General features: G+C 41.0%; 1 protein-coding gene across 1 annotated transcript in view; it reads right to left on the reverse strand.

Moving 5' to 3' along the window:
- The window catches only part of TNKS (tankyrase), a 150,221-nt gene extending 140,953 nt beyond the window's left edge, over positions 1-9,268 (reverse strand). The window contains exon 1 of the mRNA XM_059685511.1: positions 8,547-9,268. Coding sequence (XP_059541494.1) covers positions 8,547-9,219 — 673 coding nt within the window. The 5' untranslated portion in view covers positions 9,220-9,268. The remainder of the gene's footprint in view (positions 1-8,546) is intronic.
- Positions 9,269-15,014: the final 5,746 nt, after the last annotated feature.

Here is a 15,014-nt window from a genome sequence, read left to right on the forward strand (position 1 = left end):
ATATCTTTCTGGGAAAAATGTCTATATCTTTAATAGATTCTCAAAAGAGTGTTAATAAAATTAAGAACCACTTGTTTAGCTCAGCAGCTTTCAAAGTGTGGTCTGTGGACCTCTGGTAGTCCCTGAGACCCTATCTGAGGATCTAAGAGTTCAAAACTACTTAAAAGTAATACTAATATGAATTTACCTTTTTCACCATCAGGACAGTGCTTGATTTTATATCATGTGTTGGTCATTTGGAAAGTGTACACATAGTGTTCTTGATGATACAAAAGCAATGGTAATAAAGCTGCTGACACCTTGGCATGAATCAAGACAAGTGGCACCAAACTATGGTATTAGCCATTGTATTCTGCACCACCAGGCCCTCAAAGTTAAAATAAAATTTTTTAAGAAGCCCTCAGTTTCACTTAAGAATATCCTTCACGAAAATGTGAATATTATTGTTACTAAATTCCAACTCTTGTGTACATATCTCTTTAATATTCTTGTGACAAAAATGAGAAATACACACTAAGCACTTCTGCTACACACCAAATATGACTGTCTTGAGGAACAAAACATATGCACTTGTTTGAGTTCAGTTTCATCTGTGTATTTGGCAGAAAATTTCTTGAGAATGAACAAAGGGAGCCTGTCCCTCCAAGGAAAACAGTAGATAGTATTTGTTCCCAATGATAAAATTTGAGCTTTCAAATAAAAATGAGAATTTTATAAAACTGGCATCTGCCACCATGAGCTTAACAGTTTCTCAATACTTAAATACTTTTACGATAAGGTTGATGATGATATTAACAAATGTGTTTATTATATAAAGTGAAATGTGTCAACATTTGGAAGATACAGAGCTCAGTGAACTCATATTTTTCAAATTACCAAACATGAATTGGTATAAGATCCTTTTGTGCAAGATAGGCTAATGAATTTTAGCATAACAGAGTATGAAAAACTTATTAATATGGCTTAAAATCCCATACTGCAACTAACCTTTAGGAAACTGCTAGTTATCAACTTTGGGTGTAGTATCAAAGAAAAAAAATCTAAGGTTATCTGAAAATGCTATTAAAAGATTCCTTCCCTTTTCAACTATATAGTTATCCAGGATTTAAAGCTGAATTGTTTTCATATACTTCAAATAATAAAGTGCAACAAATGGCATGAAGAAGCAATGAAAATTTGCCTGTCTTCTTCTATTAAGTCAGACATTAAAGTGACGTACAAAGGTAAAATAATGCTTCTTCTCAACTAACCTTTATTTTAGAAACTAGTAATTGTTCATTAAAAGTGTGATTTACAAGTGGACCTTGAGAAAGAAGATACATACCAAGAAGGGCTCCTAGTAGCTAACTGGGCTCAAATTAAAAAACAAACAAAAAACAGTCTAGCAGCCAGTTCTAAACAGGGGACTCCCACACATGCCACACTTCAAGGAGAAAGCTGCAATGACCTGCTGCCTCCCGCAATGAACTACCTACCTGTCTGCACTGTGTGTCTACCCACTGAGCAAGCCTTTATAAAGGAGTTCCTGGAATTGTATTTCAACCAATAGGACTGAGGCTTTCCCCCCATCCAATTAGAGCTGCACAGCTATCTCCATCAGCATATTTACTTAACAATCAGGGTGGCTCCATTCTGACCAATCAGGACAGTGCCTTTTGGGCCAATCATACTGCAAGGATTTGGAATTCTCATTTGCATGAGGATGGACCAATCAGGAACTGGGGGGGTGGGGACTTCTGCCTATATCAGCTCCCTTCTGGCTCAGAGAACACACTTTCCCTTTCCATCAAAGGCTGGAGGTAAATATCAAAGGTTGAAACAGAAACACTGAAGATGCCTTGCTGGACCAAAGTGGAACAGACTGGCACAGGCCAGAGCAAAGCAGACCAAAGCAGAGCAAAACTGTCCAACCAGGGAGGAGCCTCACCTGGAAGACCACCTTGTAGCCATGCTGTTCCATAGCCAGTGCTACCTCTTAATTGAACTGTAACACTACTGAGCTGTTCTCAGAGTTGTGCTTATCACAATTGAACTATCTGCACTTAATAAAGCTTCCTTTCTCCACTCCATCTCAAACTGGGAATTCCTGTTGGTGTTAAATTGTCACCAAGAACCATCGGTTGACACACAAAGTTTATTATTGTTACTTCTTTTTTTAAAAAATATATTTTATTGATTTTTTACAGAGAGGAAGGGAGAGGGATAGAGAGTTAGAAACATCGATGAGAGAGAAAAACCGACCAGCTGCCTCCTGCACACTCCCTACTGGGATGTGCCCACAACCAAGGCACATGCCCTTGACCGGAATCGAACCCGGGACCCTTCAGTCCGCAGGCCGACGCTCTATCCACTGAGCCAAACAGTTAGGGCTACTAACCAACTCTTGAACTTCCTACTTCTAAACTTGTCAAGGATATTTTCTTGCAATGACGGAAAGTGTAAGTTGGCATCTCTTCTCGAGACATTAGAACAAAAGAGTAAATGTGCTCATTAACTATAACCCCATATCATTTCTTTCTTAAAAAAAAAAAAAAAATAAGACAAATTTCCAGAACCAACATGAGAAAAAGCTAAGCTTTTGGAAATGGAGAACTGCATATTTTATTAACGAGATGGATGAGAATGTCAAAATGTTTTTCATGGCTGGTGAACATATCAAAATGAAGGCATCTTTTCAGTGTCTAGTTATACACATACATATCCTAGGTTTTCAAAAGCATGATAACTGGGCATTAGCTGGACATCAGGAGGTTTAGGCGATTTTTAAACTATACCTGATGATACAGGGGACTTCAACTTTAAGGATATGTGGTAGATCAGTAAATTCAAAACCATGTTTTTTCAGTTTGTAGTTAATAAAAATTATCTGCTAATACCAAAGAAACCAACAAACAGTTGCCACTGACCATTAGTTCAGTTTGTGTTACACCAAAAAAGCAAGAGGGAGAGGAAACTTTACATTATTTAATTTTTTCCTTTGCTAAAATTTAAAAAAAAATCACTAGTCTAAATTGAATAGGTAGCTGACACAGAAAACAGTTTTTTGAGAAAACAGCCTCAAAAAAAAAAGTTCAAATTCACATTGCTGATTCTACACACAGATACCTGAGCAAACAGGCAAAACAAGTTTCCACTTGACCAAGAACCCAGCAACACACAGTTAGGAAAAGCAATACTGGAGAGCTCATGAAGCCTTAAAAGGAAAACTCAGTAGGCACCCAAAAACAAAATACTTAACTTGCATCAATTACTCAAAATCAAATGATTTTTAGAAAATGATCCTCAAAGTTAGCCCTGAGCACCTACACTTTAGTAGAAATCCCCAAAACCCACCCTACTCAATTCCTATTATAAAAAATTGGTCCCTCCAATCAGGGCTATATCCTACCTTCCTGAGAGATTCCGTCAGAAGAATAGACATAGGCCAAAGTAATTTCAAGGACCCTGACATAGAGGAAAAATAAAAATTTAAAAGACACTTGTCTCTTCAACTGTGTTTACTGTATATTTTATAATCAACTACAGAAAAGATTTATTTGTCCATGAAGCAAAAGCAAGCTATAATATATATTTAAAAATAAGCCACTCTAGTGTTTACATCAGCATTTCCTCACAAAGATATTTACGCCTTTCCAAAACCTAACACTACAATGAAATACATTTTCTTCATATTAGTTACATTCCTAGTTATACACATACATATATGTGTACATATGTAACCTCGGCTCTAAACTGAAGATTCCATTTTTCAATATATTTATGCTCACAATTTCACCCTGTATATCTTCTATCAACCAGATGTACTTCTTTGGCCTTTTAACTGCCAAAGAATCACCTCAAGTCTGAAAGGAAGGAAATGCCCAGAGGAGAGAAAAAAAGGCAGGTGACCAGACTAAAGTTGTCAAACAACCTTCTATGTAAAAAGACTGTGAAGAAATCATTTCACCTATAAAATGTCCTTAGCAGAACGTCTCTGATTAAGGTGCCCTACAAAGTGACACATGGGCTATTTAAACTGAGATATAAAATGGTGACACTTCATAATTTAAATGCTACTACTGTAAGAGATGATCCTGCAAACAACTGAGAGCCTTCATCTAGTCTAGGTCAGAGACACCTATGTCCACCATCAGAAGAGAGGACAAACGGAGTTACCCTCAACATCTCAGACCTCTATTTTTGTCCTTGCAATTATTTAGCAATTAATTCCTATAAAAATGAGCAACGGAAAAATATCGAGGTCAAATACCATGCAAAATTCTTCTAAAAAGAATTTGAGCCAAATTGGGCCTCTATAGATAATATATACCGTAAGAAAATGCTCACATCATAGACAAAATTATGATTTACTATTTCAACACTAGATAAAAGACAATATGAAAAATGATACAAGTTGGCATATACCTGAACTAGAAATAAGATGGCAGAACTCAGACAATAATTCAAAATTAAGAAAAATCATTTCAGAAATAAAGACTAAAAAAGGAAAACAAAAGTGAAAAAACCCCACAGGTAATGCATTATAATGGGGATTAGCAAACTATGACCCATGCACCAAATCTGGCCATCACCTGTTTTTACAAATAAAGTTTTATTGAAACACAACCAATGGATACCTTCATGGTGCAAAATCACAGCTGAGTATTTGAAACAGAGACCATATAGGGCACAAAGCCTGAAATACTTATTGTCTGGCCATTTACACAGTGTTTCCCAACTCCTACAATAAGAGAAATGGAAGGTAAAAGAAGAAATATTTTGAAAAGCAAAAATAAATGAAGATATACTATATATATATTTTTTAAAGGATACAAGAGTAAGTGACAGTTATCAGTGGCTCTGGGGAGGTAACTACAGCCAGTTATTATTTAAACGGGCAGGGTTTCTATTTAGGATAAAATATTTTAGAAATGGACAGTGGTGATGGTCTTACAACACTCTGAATGTTAATGCCATTGGAGTGTACACTTAAAAATGGTAAATTTTATGTTATATATATTTTATCAAAAAAAAAAAAAAGAGGAAGTGGCAAATTTGGAAGACAGGCAAAGTTCCAATATACATAAAACCAAGAAAATACTAAAAACTGTAATTTAATAAAACTTGAATGCATATATGCATAACCCATGGACACAGACAATAGGGTAGTGAAGGCCTGGGGCAAGGGAGTAGGGGCCACCTTAATGTGGTCAATAGGGGGAAAAGGGAGATTTATGTAATACTTTCAACAATAAAGATTTAATTTAAAAAATAAAAAACTATGAAATCTCAGAATTCAATGTTTTTTAAAAGCCTTTTTTTAAAGACCTCACCTGAATTTTTCTTTAAAAAGGAGACCTCATCAGAATATATTGACCCTTTAACAAAATTATGTCACTACGAGGCACTGAAATAAGAAGATATCATCACTCTAAATTTATATGATTTATAAAGTTTTGACTACTATCCTTTGAACAATAGAAAACTGGGAGTCAAGGATCTTACCTGTAGAAGAGAAAGTCTTACATAAACTCTAGTCAACAATATAGGACTGGGTCATTTTGATATAGCCATCCTAAGAAGTCATTAGAAATAGTGTTTTGAAAACTGTATCAAAAATGAAAACTGAAGATTATGTTTCTAATTGTGGATAGGGTGATTCGATTGTCTCTAAGCCATATTTTAAACAAATAATTATCACAGTCCAAGATAGGATAGAAAGGATTCTTAATTGTGCTGCTTGGAAAGAATTTTGGTTACTCGTGGTAATATTTTTTAAATGTCATAAGGTTTAAATATGATTTCATATGATTTCTGAGATCTTTAAAAATTGATTCATTTCATTCTATAGAACTGTAAACTCATTTTAAAATGGAAATAAAGACATTAATTAACATCCTTCCAATCTTTACTTGGCTAGCTAGTTGGACTCATCTTTTAAATCCCTGCTTAAAAATCTCTATCTGGAAAGACAAAAGTCCCTATTATCTGCCCCAACAGATAGTATAATAATGTACTTTTTCTATCACTTTAGGCTACATACTTTGGGGGTTTTTGTTATTATTGTTCTTGTCTAGCTGTCCCTACCAGACTGTAAGCTCCATAAGGGTAAGGACTACTTATTTGCCATTTCAAAATTGTATCCGTATTTAACACCTGTTCTATGATAATAAAATATTTGTGAAAAATGAACTACAAGTTTTAAACTTTTCCATCCATCCAAGAGATTGTACCTATTTCCTATCTTTAAAACAGCTATTCAGACAATTCAATGAATAGCATTCCAATCAACTAATCGTCAACTGAGAATTACTTTTAACTACTCAGACTATACATGATGAAGAAGACTAGATTTAACAAAGCTTTAATCTAAACATAGAAACATAAAGTATGGTAAACTGACTATAGGGTGGTTTGTTTTTATACCATGGAGAGTTTTACTGTTTTTGTTTTGTCTTGTTTTCCACAAATGAACTAAACATTTTTTTTTTTTCTGGTAACAGCCAGTTCAATAACTACAACATAATTACAGGACTAAAACAAAATACAAAGTAACTGTTAAGACAAACAGAAGTAATTTGGGAGATATGCTCTACTTCATGTGTGGCTAATCCTAAACAAGTTCATTATTACACAAATAAAAAATGTAAATATCATCTGTGATTACTTACAATGCAATAAGCTGAGAAGTGACAAGATTTGTGAAACAATATTAAAATAGTAAAATTTGGAATAAAGTATGCAAAAAAAACCCCCAACTTTGGTTAATTTATAACACCAGGCATAGGACTTTCATTTGGCCTAAAGAAAAAGAAATGTTAATTCATCTAAAATAAGCAGTATCCTGAAGCAAATATCTAGTTAGATGAAAGCCTGTTTATGATTCAACTCACTACATTCCCAATAGTAATGTCTACTTGCCAAGAATGGATCCAGTAATCTAATAATGATTTCCTATGTTTCTCATATTGTTGATCTGGCCCATTAATGAGTCACAAACAGCATTTGTAAATAATGAAATGTAATCGGATATAAAATATCAGAGTACAACACGTGTAGTAAGGGAAAGTATTGTTTCCTGAAACTTTTGATTCAGTTTGGGTGTGTGACAATGTGAAATATGTTTTTAATTATTGGTTGCAATAAAAATTGTGTGAATCTACTCTAGAAATATGTACCCCCAATTAGTTCCTTTCCCCAAAACTGAGAAAGTAGAAATTCTCCATCACAATTACTCACAAAAATTAAAAGTGATATCGTTATAGGTTATAATAGTTGAAACTTGATGTCACAAGCTAGTCTAAAATCAAACTGCTTTGAGTTCAAACCCAGGTTCCACTACTTCCTGTGTGAATTTTGGACTTATTTAAACGGTATGTGCTTCACTTTTGTCATCTGTAAAATGGGGATAAAAATATCTTGCAAGTTTTGGTAACAATAATAATATATGTCGTAAGTTCTTAAATCTTTTTCCATTAATAGAGCAAATTGAAGGCATGACATATATTAGAAACAGCAAAAAACTTAACAGGTATCTTTGGCTTGTTACCTCTGATGTCTGTGTGTGTGGTGCTTTTTAATTTTGTATATTTCTGTCTTATATAAATTGTATAATGAATAATTTAACAGGTATATTTCTAATGTCATGTTTCTGATGTAGATAACATTATAACCTTTATTTTTAAATACATTAATAGTAGTTAGGCTGTGAGAATATGTCCTTTGCTTTTGTTTTATATTTCTTCCGTTTATTAAAATATACTAGATGTTTTTAAAATTAAAAACCTAATTCCAAGGTTTTGGAATTATAACTTTTTCTTGAGAACTTATGTGCCGAGTGCTTCTCACTAAATACTCACACCATCTTAGTATATAATTTTTGCCCATGAGAAAACGGAGGCAGCTGAGATGAGCTAAGCTGTCTCTGTTAGACAAGTAACAAATAGCAGTGGCCAGGACTGCAAATCCTATTATTTCTTCTATTATCACATAATGCATCCAAATATTCTTCTCCAGTTGTTTCATAGAGAGATACTGTGATCTACCAATTAGACTGTGCACTTGAGAAAGGGGGAAAGTTTCACAAACTTTACTACTTTTGTCTCCCACTGGTTTACCAAGACTAGGGCAGATCCTTGAACACTTGTGGGGTCGCACTCAACTTCTTTTGTTCCACGCTCTCCTCAAGGGACAGACATACCCTTGTAAAAACGAAATAAACCAGCAAACAAACGACAAAACTACTCTAAGGCTGCCCAAATCTGACTCTGTTCCTACACAGACAGAACCGAAAAAAAGTTTACGTATACCCATATCCAGGGACTACCAGGAAGGGGGTTCGGGAATGAGTACAAATGTCACTAAAAAGAATGGATTCCCACGTCCCCCCACCACGCCCCCGTCACCCAGGCGCTAAGGAAAGGAACCTCCGTGCCTAGTCCCTCCGCGAGGGGTTCAAGAGCCATAACCACGCCCCCATCTTGTTCCATCACAGTAACTTCTTTTTCTTTCCCTACCGGGCTCCTAACTTCAAAACCCTTACAAAGCAATACTGAAAAGTTTCTGACCTGCGGCGAAGTGCAGGGGAGACGATTTCCGGCCGGCCATGTCCTTGGCGTTCACGTTGGCCGCGTCCACCAGCCGCTTCACCCGGGACACGTCCCCATTGCGGCAGGCCTCCAGCAGCTCCCGGAGGGCCCCGCTCACGGCCGGGACCCCGGGACCCGGCCCCGCGGACCCCGGCCCCAGTGCGGCTGCGGGGCTAACTCCCGCCGCCTCGGGGCTGTCCGCCAAGCTCGATCCCGGGGACGACGGAGAGGAAGAGGAGGAAGAAGTTGGGGAAGAAGAGGACGACGGTGAATTATTGCTGCCACCGCCGGCCGGGTTGGGAGGAACCCCGACGGCAGATGAAGCGGAAACCCCCGGTACCACGGGAGCGGTGGCGACGGTACAGATTGTGCTGGTGGTACTGCAACAGCTGGTACTGTCCACCGGGTCCGGGGATCGGGGCCTGTCGGGCGGATCCCGACTGCCATCCCCCTCTGGCAGCGCTAGGCCGTGCCGCGGGGAGGCGAAGGGGGCCAGGCCGCCCGCCGTGGGAGAGGCTGGGGTGGTCCCCGGGGCCAGGCCCGGGCTGAGTGGTGGGGGAGGAGGTGGCGGCGGCGCCGAAGCCCCCGGGGCGGGCTGGAGCTGCTGTTGATGATGGTGGTGATGATGCTGAGAGCGACGCGACGCCGCCATCTTCGGACTCCCCCAGCACTGTCACTGCGGCAACGGCCCCACAGCCCGCCCTCACTTCCGACTTCCGGACCAATCAGCATCCAGCGCACAGGAAATGATGCTTGGCTGGGTGGGCGGAGTCAAGGAGAAGTAGGGAAGTATTGGGAGCTCGGATGACGGTCGCGGAAGGGGGCGTGGCCTGGTGGCTGGGAGGCGGGCTTTGTGACGCCTGGGCGGGCCGGCGGGGAGATTTGAAAGCTGCAAGCAGTGTCTACCTAAATGGGAACTTTCCTGCATTTCTCGCTTTCATCTGGCTTACACACTGCCCTGCTCCGTTCTCTGGTCCAGTCTCCTTTAGTTTTCCTTATCTTGCCCAGAGCCTGCTCTTCAGGTATAACTCAGTGCAAGAAGAAAATGTGTCGTTTTTCATCTAGCAAGGGGCCTCCTTTGAAAAATGGAATACCAGCTACCTCACGGAATTGTTAGCGGGGTTCAATGAGCTAACATATACACAAAGCGTTGTGTCCGTTAATAAAGCATGACTATAATCAGTCCATTGGTAATTCAGTCTTCTCTACCTACCCTTCCCCAGTTATCCCCTTGATCTCGATATCCCTTCTCTGTAAGTTTTCTCACTCTGTACTTTTTAAAATTATATATGTTTTTATTGAATTTTGGAGAGAGAGGACAGAAAAGGGATAGAGAGGCAGAAACCGATGAGAGAGAAACATCATCCATCATCATCCTTTGGCTGCCTTCTGCACACACCCCTACTGGGGATGGAGCCTGCAACCCAGGGTATGTGCCTTGACGGGAATTGAACCCGTGATCTGTTGGACCCTGTGTTTACGTTCAACCGCTGAGCCACACTTGCCGGGAAGTACTTTTTTTATATATATCTTTTTATTGATTTCAGAGTGAGGAAGGGAGAAAGAAAGAGAGGGATAGAAATATCAATGATGAGAGAGAATCGTTGATTGGCAGCCTCCTACATGCCCCCTGCATCCCTCCAACTGGGGATTGAGGCCACAACCCGGGCATGTGCCTTGACCAGGGCCCAACCCTGATCTTCTAGTTCATAGGTGGATGCTCAACCACTGAGTTACACTGGCCAGGCTGTGTACTTTCTTAATACTCCCTTTTAAAGTAGTGATTCTGATTTCCATGACTGGAATTCAAGCTCTCATTTACTAGCTGTGTAAACTAGGCAAGCTATTGAACTATGTGGTGTCTACCGTTCCTCTCTGCAAAATCAAATTCGTAGTTGAAGAGATGTTAACTATTAAAGTTATGATTTTTTTCTGTTATCTCTGTACTTTTATTTCTCACCTTAAGCTCGACTCAAATAATTGTGGATATGTTCCTTTCTTTTTAATTCTTTTTAACTAAATCCGTCCTCTCCTTTCACCTCTCCTCCCTGTCCCAAACTAAGATAAAAACCTCACTGCTATCCATCACTCTTCTTCAAATGTCATTTTCAGCAACTACTTTTTCTCTTCTGTCTATGCCTACTATTTTTGTCTGCCATCAAAAGAGGCAGGATGCATGGAATAATCTTAGTGAGATCTCCATTTCCAGCCCCCTGTTCAATAGTAAACTAGGCATTGTGGGAGTTTACAACAGCATTATTCCAATAGAACAGACACAGATGGAGATTTCTGTGTGTTAAGGAAAAGCAAGGTTTACATGGGTCAAGCAGAAATTTAGCATTGAAGAATATTGAAATGGGTGATAAATTGTGTCACATGTTATTAATATAATCCTATATAATAAAAGAGAAACATGGTAATTGGCATACGACCGCTACCCTTCCCATTGGCTAATCAGGGCAATATGCAAATTAACTGTCAGCCAAGATGGTGGCCGGCAGCCAGGCAGCTTGAAACTAACATGAGGCTTGCTTTGCTTCAGTGACGGAGGACTCCAACGTTCCCCACCTGCCGCTGCAGGCCTCTGAGCTGCAAGCAACTATGTAACAAACTTAGAAGCTAAACAAAACCCCAGAAACCTGCCCAGCTTCAGCCAGCAGGATCACAACATTGTAAGCAAAGGCCAGAAACCTACTTTCAGCAGCGGAGGCCTAAGAGCTGGAGCCAAGCCTCAAAGCTAAAGCTGGCCCACAATAATAAAAAAAAAAAGGAGCGGTTGGGAGCTTCAGTCACCCCCCAGCCTGAAAACAGCCCTCAGCTCCTCACCCAGACTGGCGAGGCACCCCAGTGGGGACCCCCACCCTGAAGGGTGTGTGACCAGCTACAAACAGCCATCATCCCCTCACCCAGACTGGCGAGGCACCCCAGTGGGGACCCCCACCCTGAAGGGTGTGTGACCAGCTACAAACAGCCATCATCCCCTCACCCAGGCTGGCCAGGCACCCCAGTGGGGACCCCCACCCTGATCCAGGACACCCTTCAGGGCAAACCAGCCGGCACCCACCCATGCACCAGGCCTCTACCCTATATAGTAAAAGGGTAATATACCTCCCGGCACCGGGATCAGCGTGACAGGGGGCAGCGCCCAAACCCCCTGATCTCCCTGTGGCTCTGTGTGTGACAGGGTACGGCGCCCCAACGCCCCCCCCCCCCCACCCACGGGCCCTGCTCTGTGTGTGACAGGGTAGAGCCATAACCTCCTCATCGGCCCTGCCCTGAGTGTGAGAGTGGCGGTGCCCCAACCCCCTGATCGGCCCTGCTCTATGGGTGATAGAGGGCGGCGCCCAACCCCCTGATGGGCCCTGCTCTGTGCGTGACAGGGTACAGAGCCCCAACCCCCCTGATGGGCCCTGCTCTGTGAGTTACAGGGGGAAATGCCCCAACCCCCTGATTGGCCCTGCTCTGTGCATGACGGGATGGCGCCGCAACCTCCCCATCGACCCTGCCTTGAGTGTGACAGGGGATGGTGCCCCAACCCCCCAATCGGCCCTACCCTGAGCATGACTGAGGGTGGAATCACAACCTCCCGATCGCCCTGCTCTGTGTATGACAGGGGGCGGCACCCCAACTCCCTAATCGGCCCTGTTCTGAGCCTGACAAGGGGCTGCACCTAGGGATTGGGCCTGCCCTCTGCCACCCGGGAGCAGGCCTAAGCCAGCAGGTCGTTATCTCCCGAGGGGTCCCAGACTACGTGAGGGCACAGGCTGGGCTGAGGAGCCCCCCTTCCCCCCGAGTGCACAAATTTTTGTACACCGGGCCTCTAGTATATAATAAAAGGATAATATGCAAATTGACCCTAACAGCAGGACAACTGGGAAGGACCCGTCGCTATGATGTGCACTCACTACCAGGGGGCAGATGCTCAATGCAGGCGCTGCCCCCTGGTGGTCAGTGTGCTCCCACAGGGGGAGCTCTGCTCAGCCACAAGCCGCCTCCTCAGTAGCGCTAAGAATGTCCAACTTACACTTAGGCCCAATCCCCCAGGCAGCGGGCCTAAGCTAGCAGGTGGACACCCCCCAAGGGGTCCCAGACTGTGAGAGTGCACAGGCCCGGCTGAGGGACCCCACCCCCCACCCCCGAGTGCATGAATTTTCGTGCACCAGGCCTCTAGTTAATATAATAAATGTGATGTTTATATTCCTACCTTATAAATAGGTAAGTTTATTTAGAACTACCATCTAAATACAAGGTCAGGAGCATTTATTGTCATCTAATATGGCTTTACAGATTATCACTATAACATTATTCATCTTTCATAAATGTGTGTCATTGTTCATAAATTGACAAATGTGTGGCTGGATAGGAAAACTCCATCAGCGCAACTAAAGTCTGTCCACAACACACATTCTCCTTGTTTTGGATCTTAAATTAGTGCACAGCACAGGTAGCTTTAAAGAGCAGTGGTGAATCAACATAATACCTCAGATGTTTTTAACTCACCTGGGGAGAAATAAGGAGTATCTCATCTTGATCCCCTGTTGGCCAATTATTCATAGATCACGAGAAGTAGTAATGCTCGCCTTAATTTAAAATGCATCTCTCATGTCTGTTTATCAGTGTAAAATAAATAAGAAGATTTCTGCTGCATAGAGATAAAAAGGCTGCATTGCCTAAAACTACTGGTAAACTGTCTGAAAATGCATTCAATCAATTGGAAATTGCTTTTTTCCCCTCCAGTAGAAAGTAGTAAATGTACTTAACATTAAGTATTTATATGGTTTAGGTTTTTATGGCCTAATGTTGAGTTCTAAACACAAAAGGGCAGATATCATTACTTAATATTTTATAGCTAAATGCAATTCCATGAAGAGTGCACAATAACCTAGTGAAAAAAAAACAAAGTATGGTGTCAAACAAACCTGGGCTAGAATCACATCTCTGAAGATTACTAGTTGGCTAATCTTGGCAGATATACTTCAGCTCTGTCATTCCAAACTTCTGACTTCATTGTAGCATAGCATGAGGATTAAAAGACCTAGGTATTTTATAAGTACTCCTTGGCTGTTAGTTTCATTCTCTTATGTGGCATAGTTTCAATAGGAACTCATAGCCACTATTAATAGCCATCTCCTCACAACTTCCTTTATGAAAAAGATAGTGACTGGGAATAAATACCCACCATTTTACACGTAACAGGAATTTTAAGAAATGAAAAATCAGGTTTGTTTCCTCATCTGAAAATTTAAGATTTTATACAGTCATTAATATCTCCAAGAATAATTGTTGAGGATCATTATTGTGTAGTATCTGATCATTTTGAAAACTGTTTTCAGAAAAATCATGTCCAAGTGGTTTAAAAGTGTGAGCACATAGCCATATTGTTGATGCAAAAGAGCCACCAACTCAAAGGGCCCTCTCCTTCTGGACTGCGTCAATATGTTTGCTTTTCCCCAAGGGGATGGTATGAACACACTTTGTCAGTTTCAGTCATAAACTTGCACAGTCTTCATATTTCACTAGATTTGATATTATTATTTCATCCATATACTTCTCACTAATCTTTCCCAAATCCAAGTTCTCTGGTAGAAGCTCGGATTTATTAAGCCCGCCAAGCCATGACACACTTAATGCCTGCAGGTTGTGGAGCACCAAATACTGACCATGGGGAAACACTTACCCCTGTGAAGATTGGAGCAAAGACCTCTGTGAACAGAGACCACCAGATCGACTGGCTGGGAATAAGTGGCAGCAAAACAGTGAGAGACACTAGTCAATGCCTAACACGTGGTGCGTGCCTTCCACCCACTGTCTCTTCTTGCTTGCTTGCAGTTGTTTGGCTTGTTGAAGGAAATGAATGGAAGCCATTTGAGTTCCGTGATGTTTGTGTGCAATTTCTCTTGGTATTGCCCACTCCTTCATATCTTGTCTTTGTTTTGATGTTGTCGCTCAGAATTAAACATTAAGTAATCCAGGAGAACTCGTAACCTCTCTGTAAACTCATATGCAAGGCAGGGATATGAAGCGTCATTATGAGACATAAATGAATGAATATATGCCAAGTGCTTAGAACAGTTTCTGACACAGGACAAATGCTATGCCAATGTCAGCTGTTATTATTAAGAACTGGGGAAGGCTGCTGTTATGGGATGCTAAAGAGTTACCTCGGAGACATATTCAGCACGAGAACTGTAATAGGGTTAACGTACATCCTACCTCAGCGATATATCAGCTTCCTACCCTCGTGTGATAATTTAGTTCACATAGATTCTGATTGCCTTTTTCTTTCATAAGACATCACACTGGCCCATCACATTGATGACAGTGTGCTCATTGGATCTTGTGTGCAAGAATTAAGAACTACTATAGACTTATTAGTAAGACATTTGCCTGTCAGAAGGTAGGAAATACATCTGACAAAAATCCAGGGGCCTACCACCTCAGTGAAAT

This window comes from Myotis daubentonii, chromosome 2 (assembly GCF_963259705.1).
Source record: "Myotis daubentonii chromosome 2, mMyoDau2.1, whole genome shotgun sequence".
Taxonomy (NCBI): domain Eukaryota; kingdom Metazoa; phylum Chordata; class Mammalia; order Chiroptera; family Vespertilionidae; genus Myotis; species Myotis daubentonii.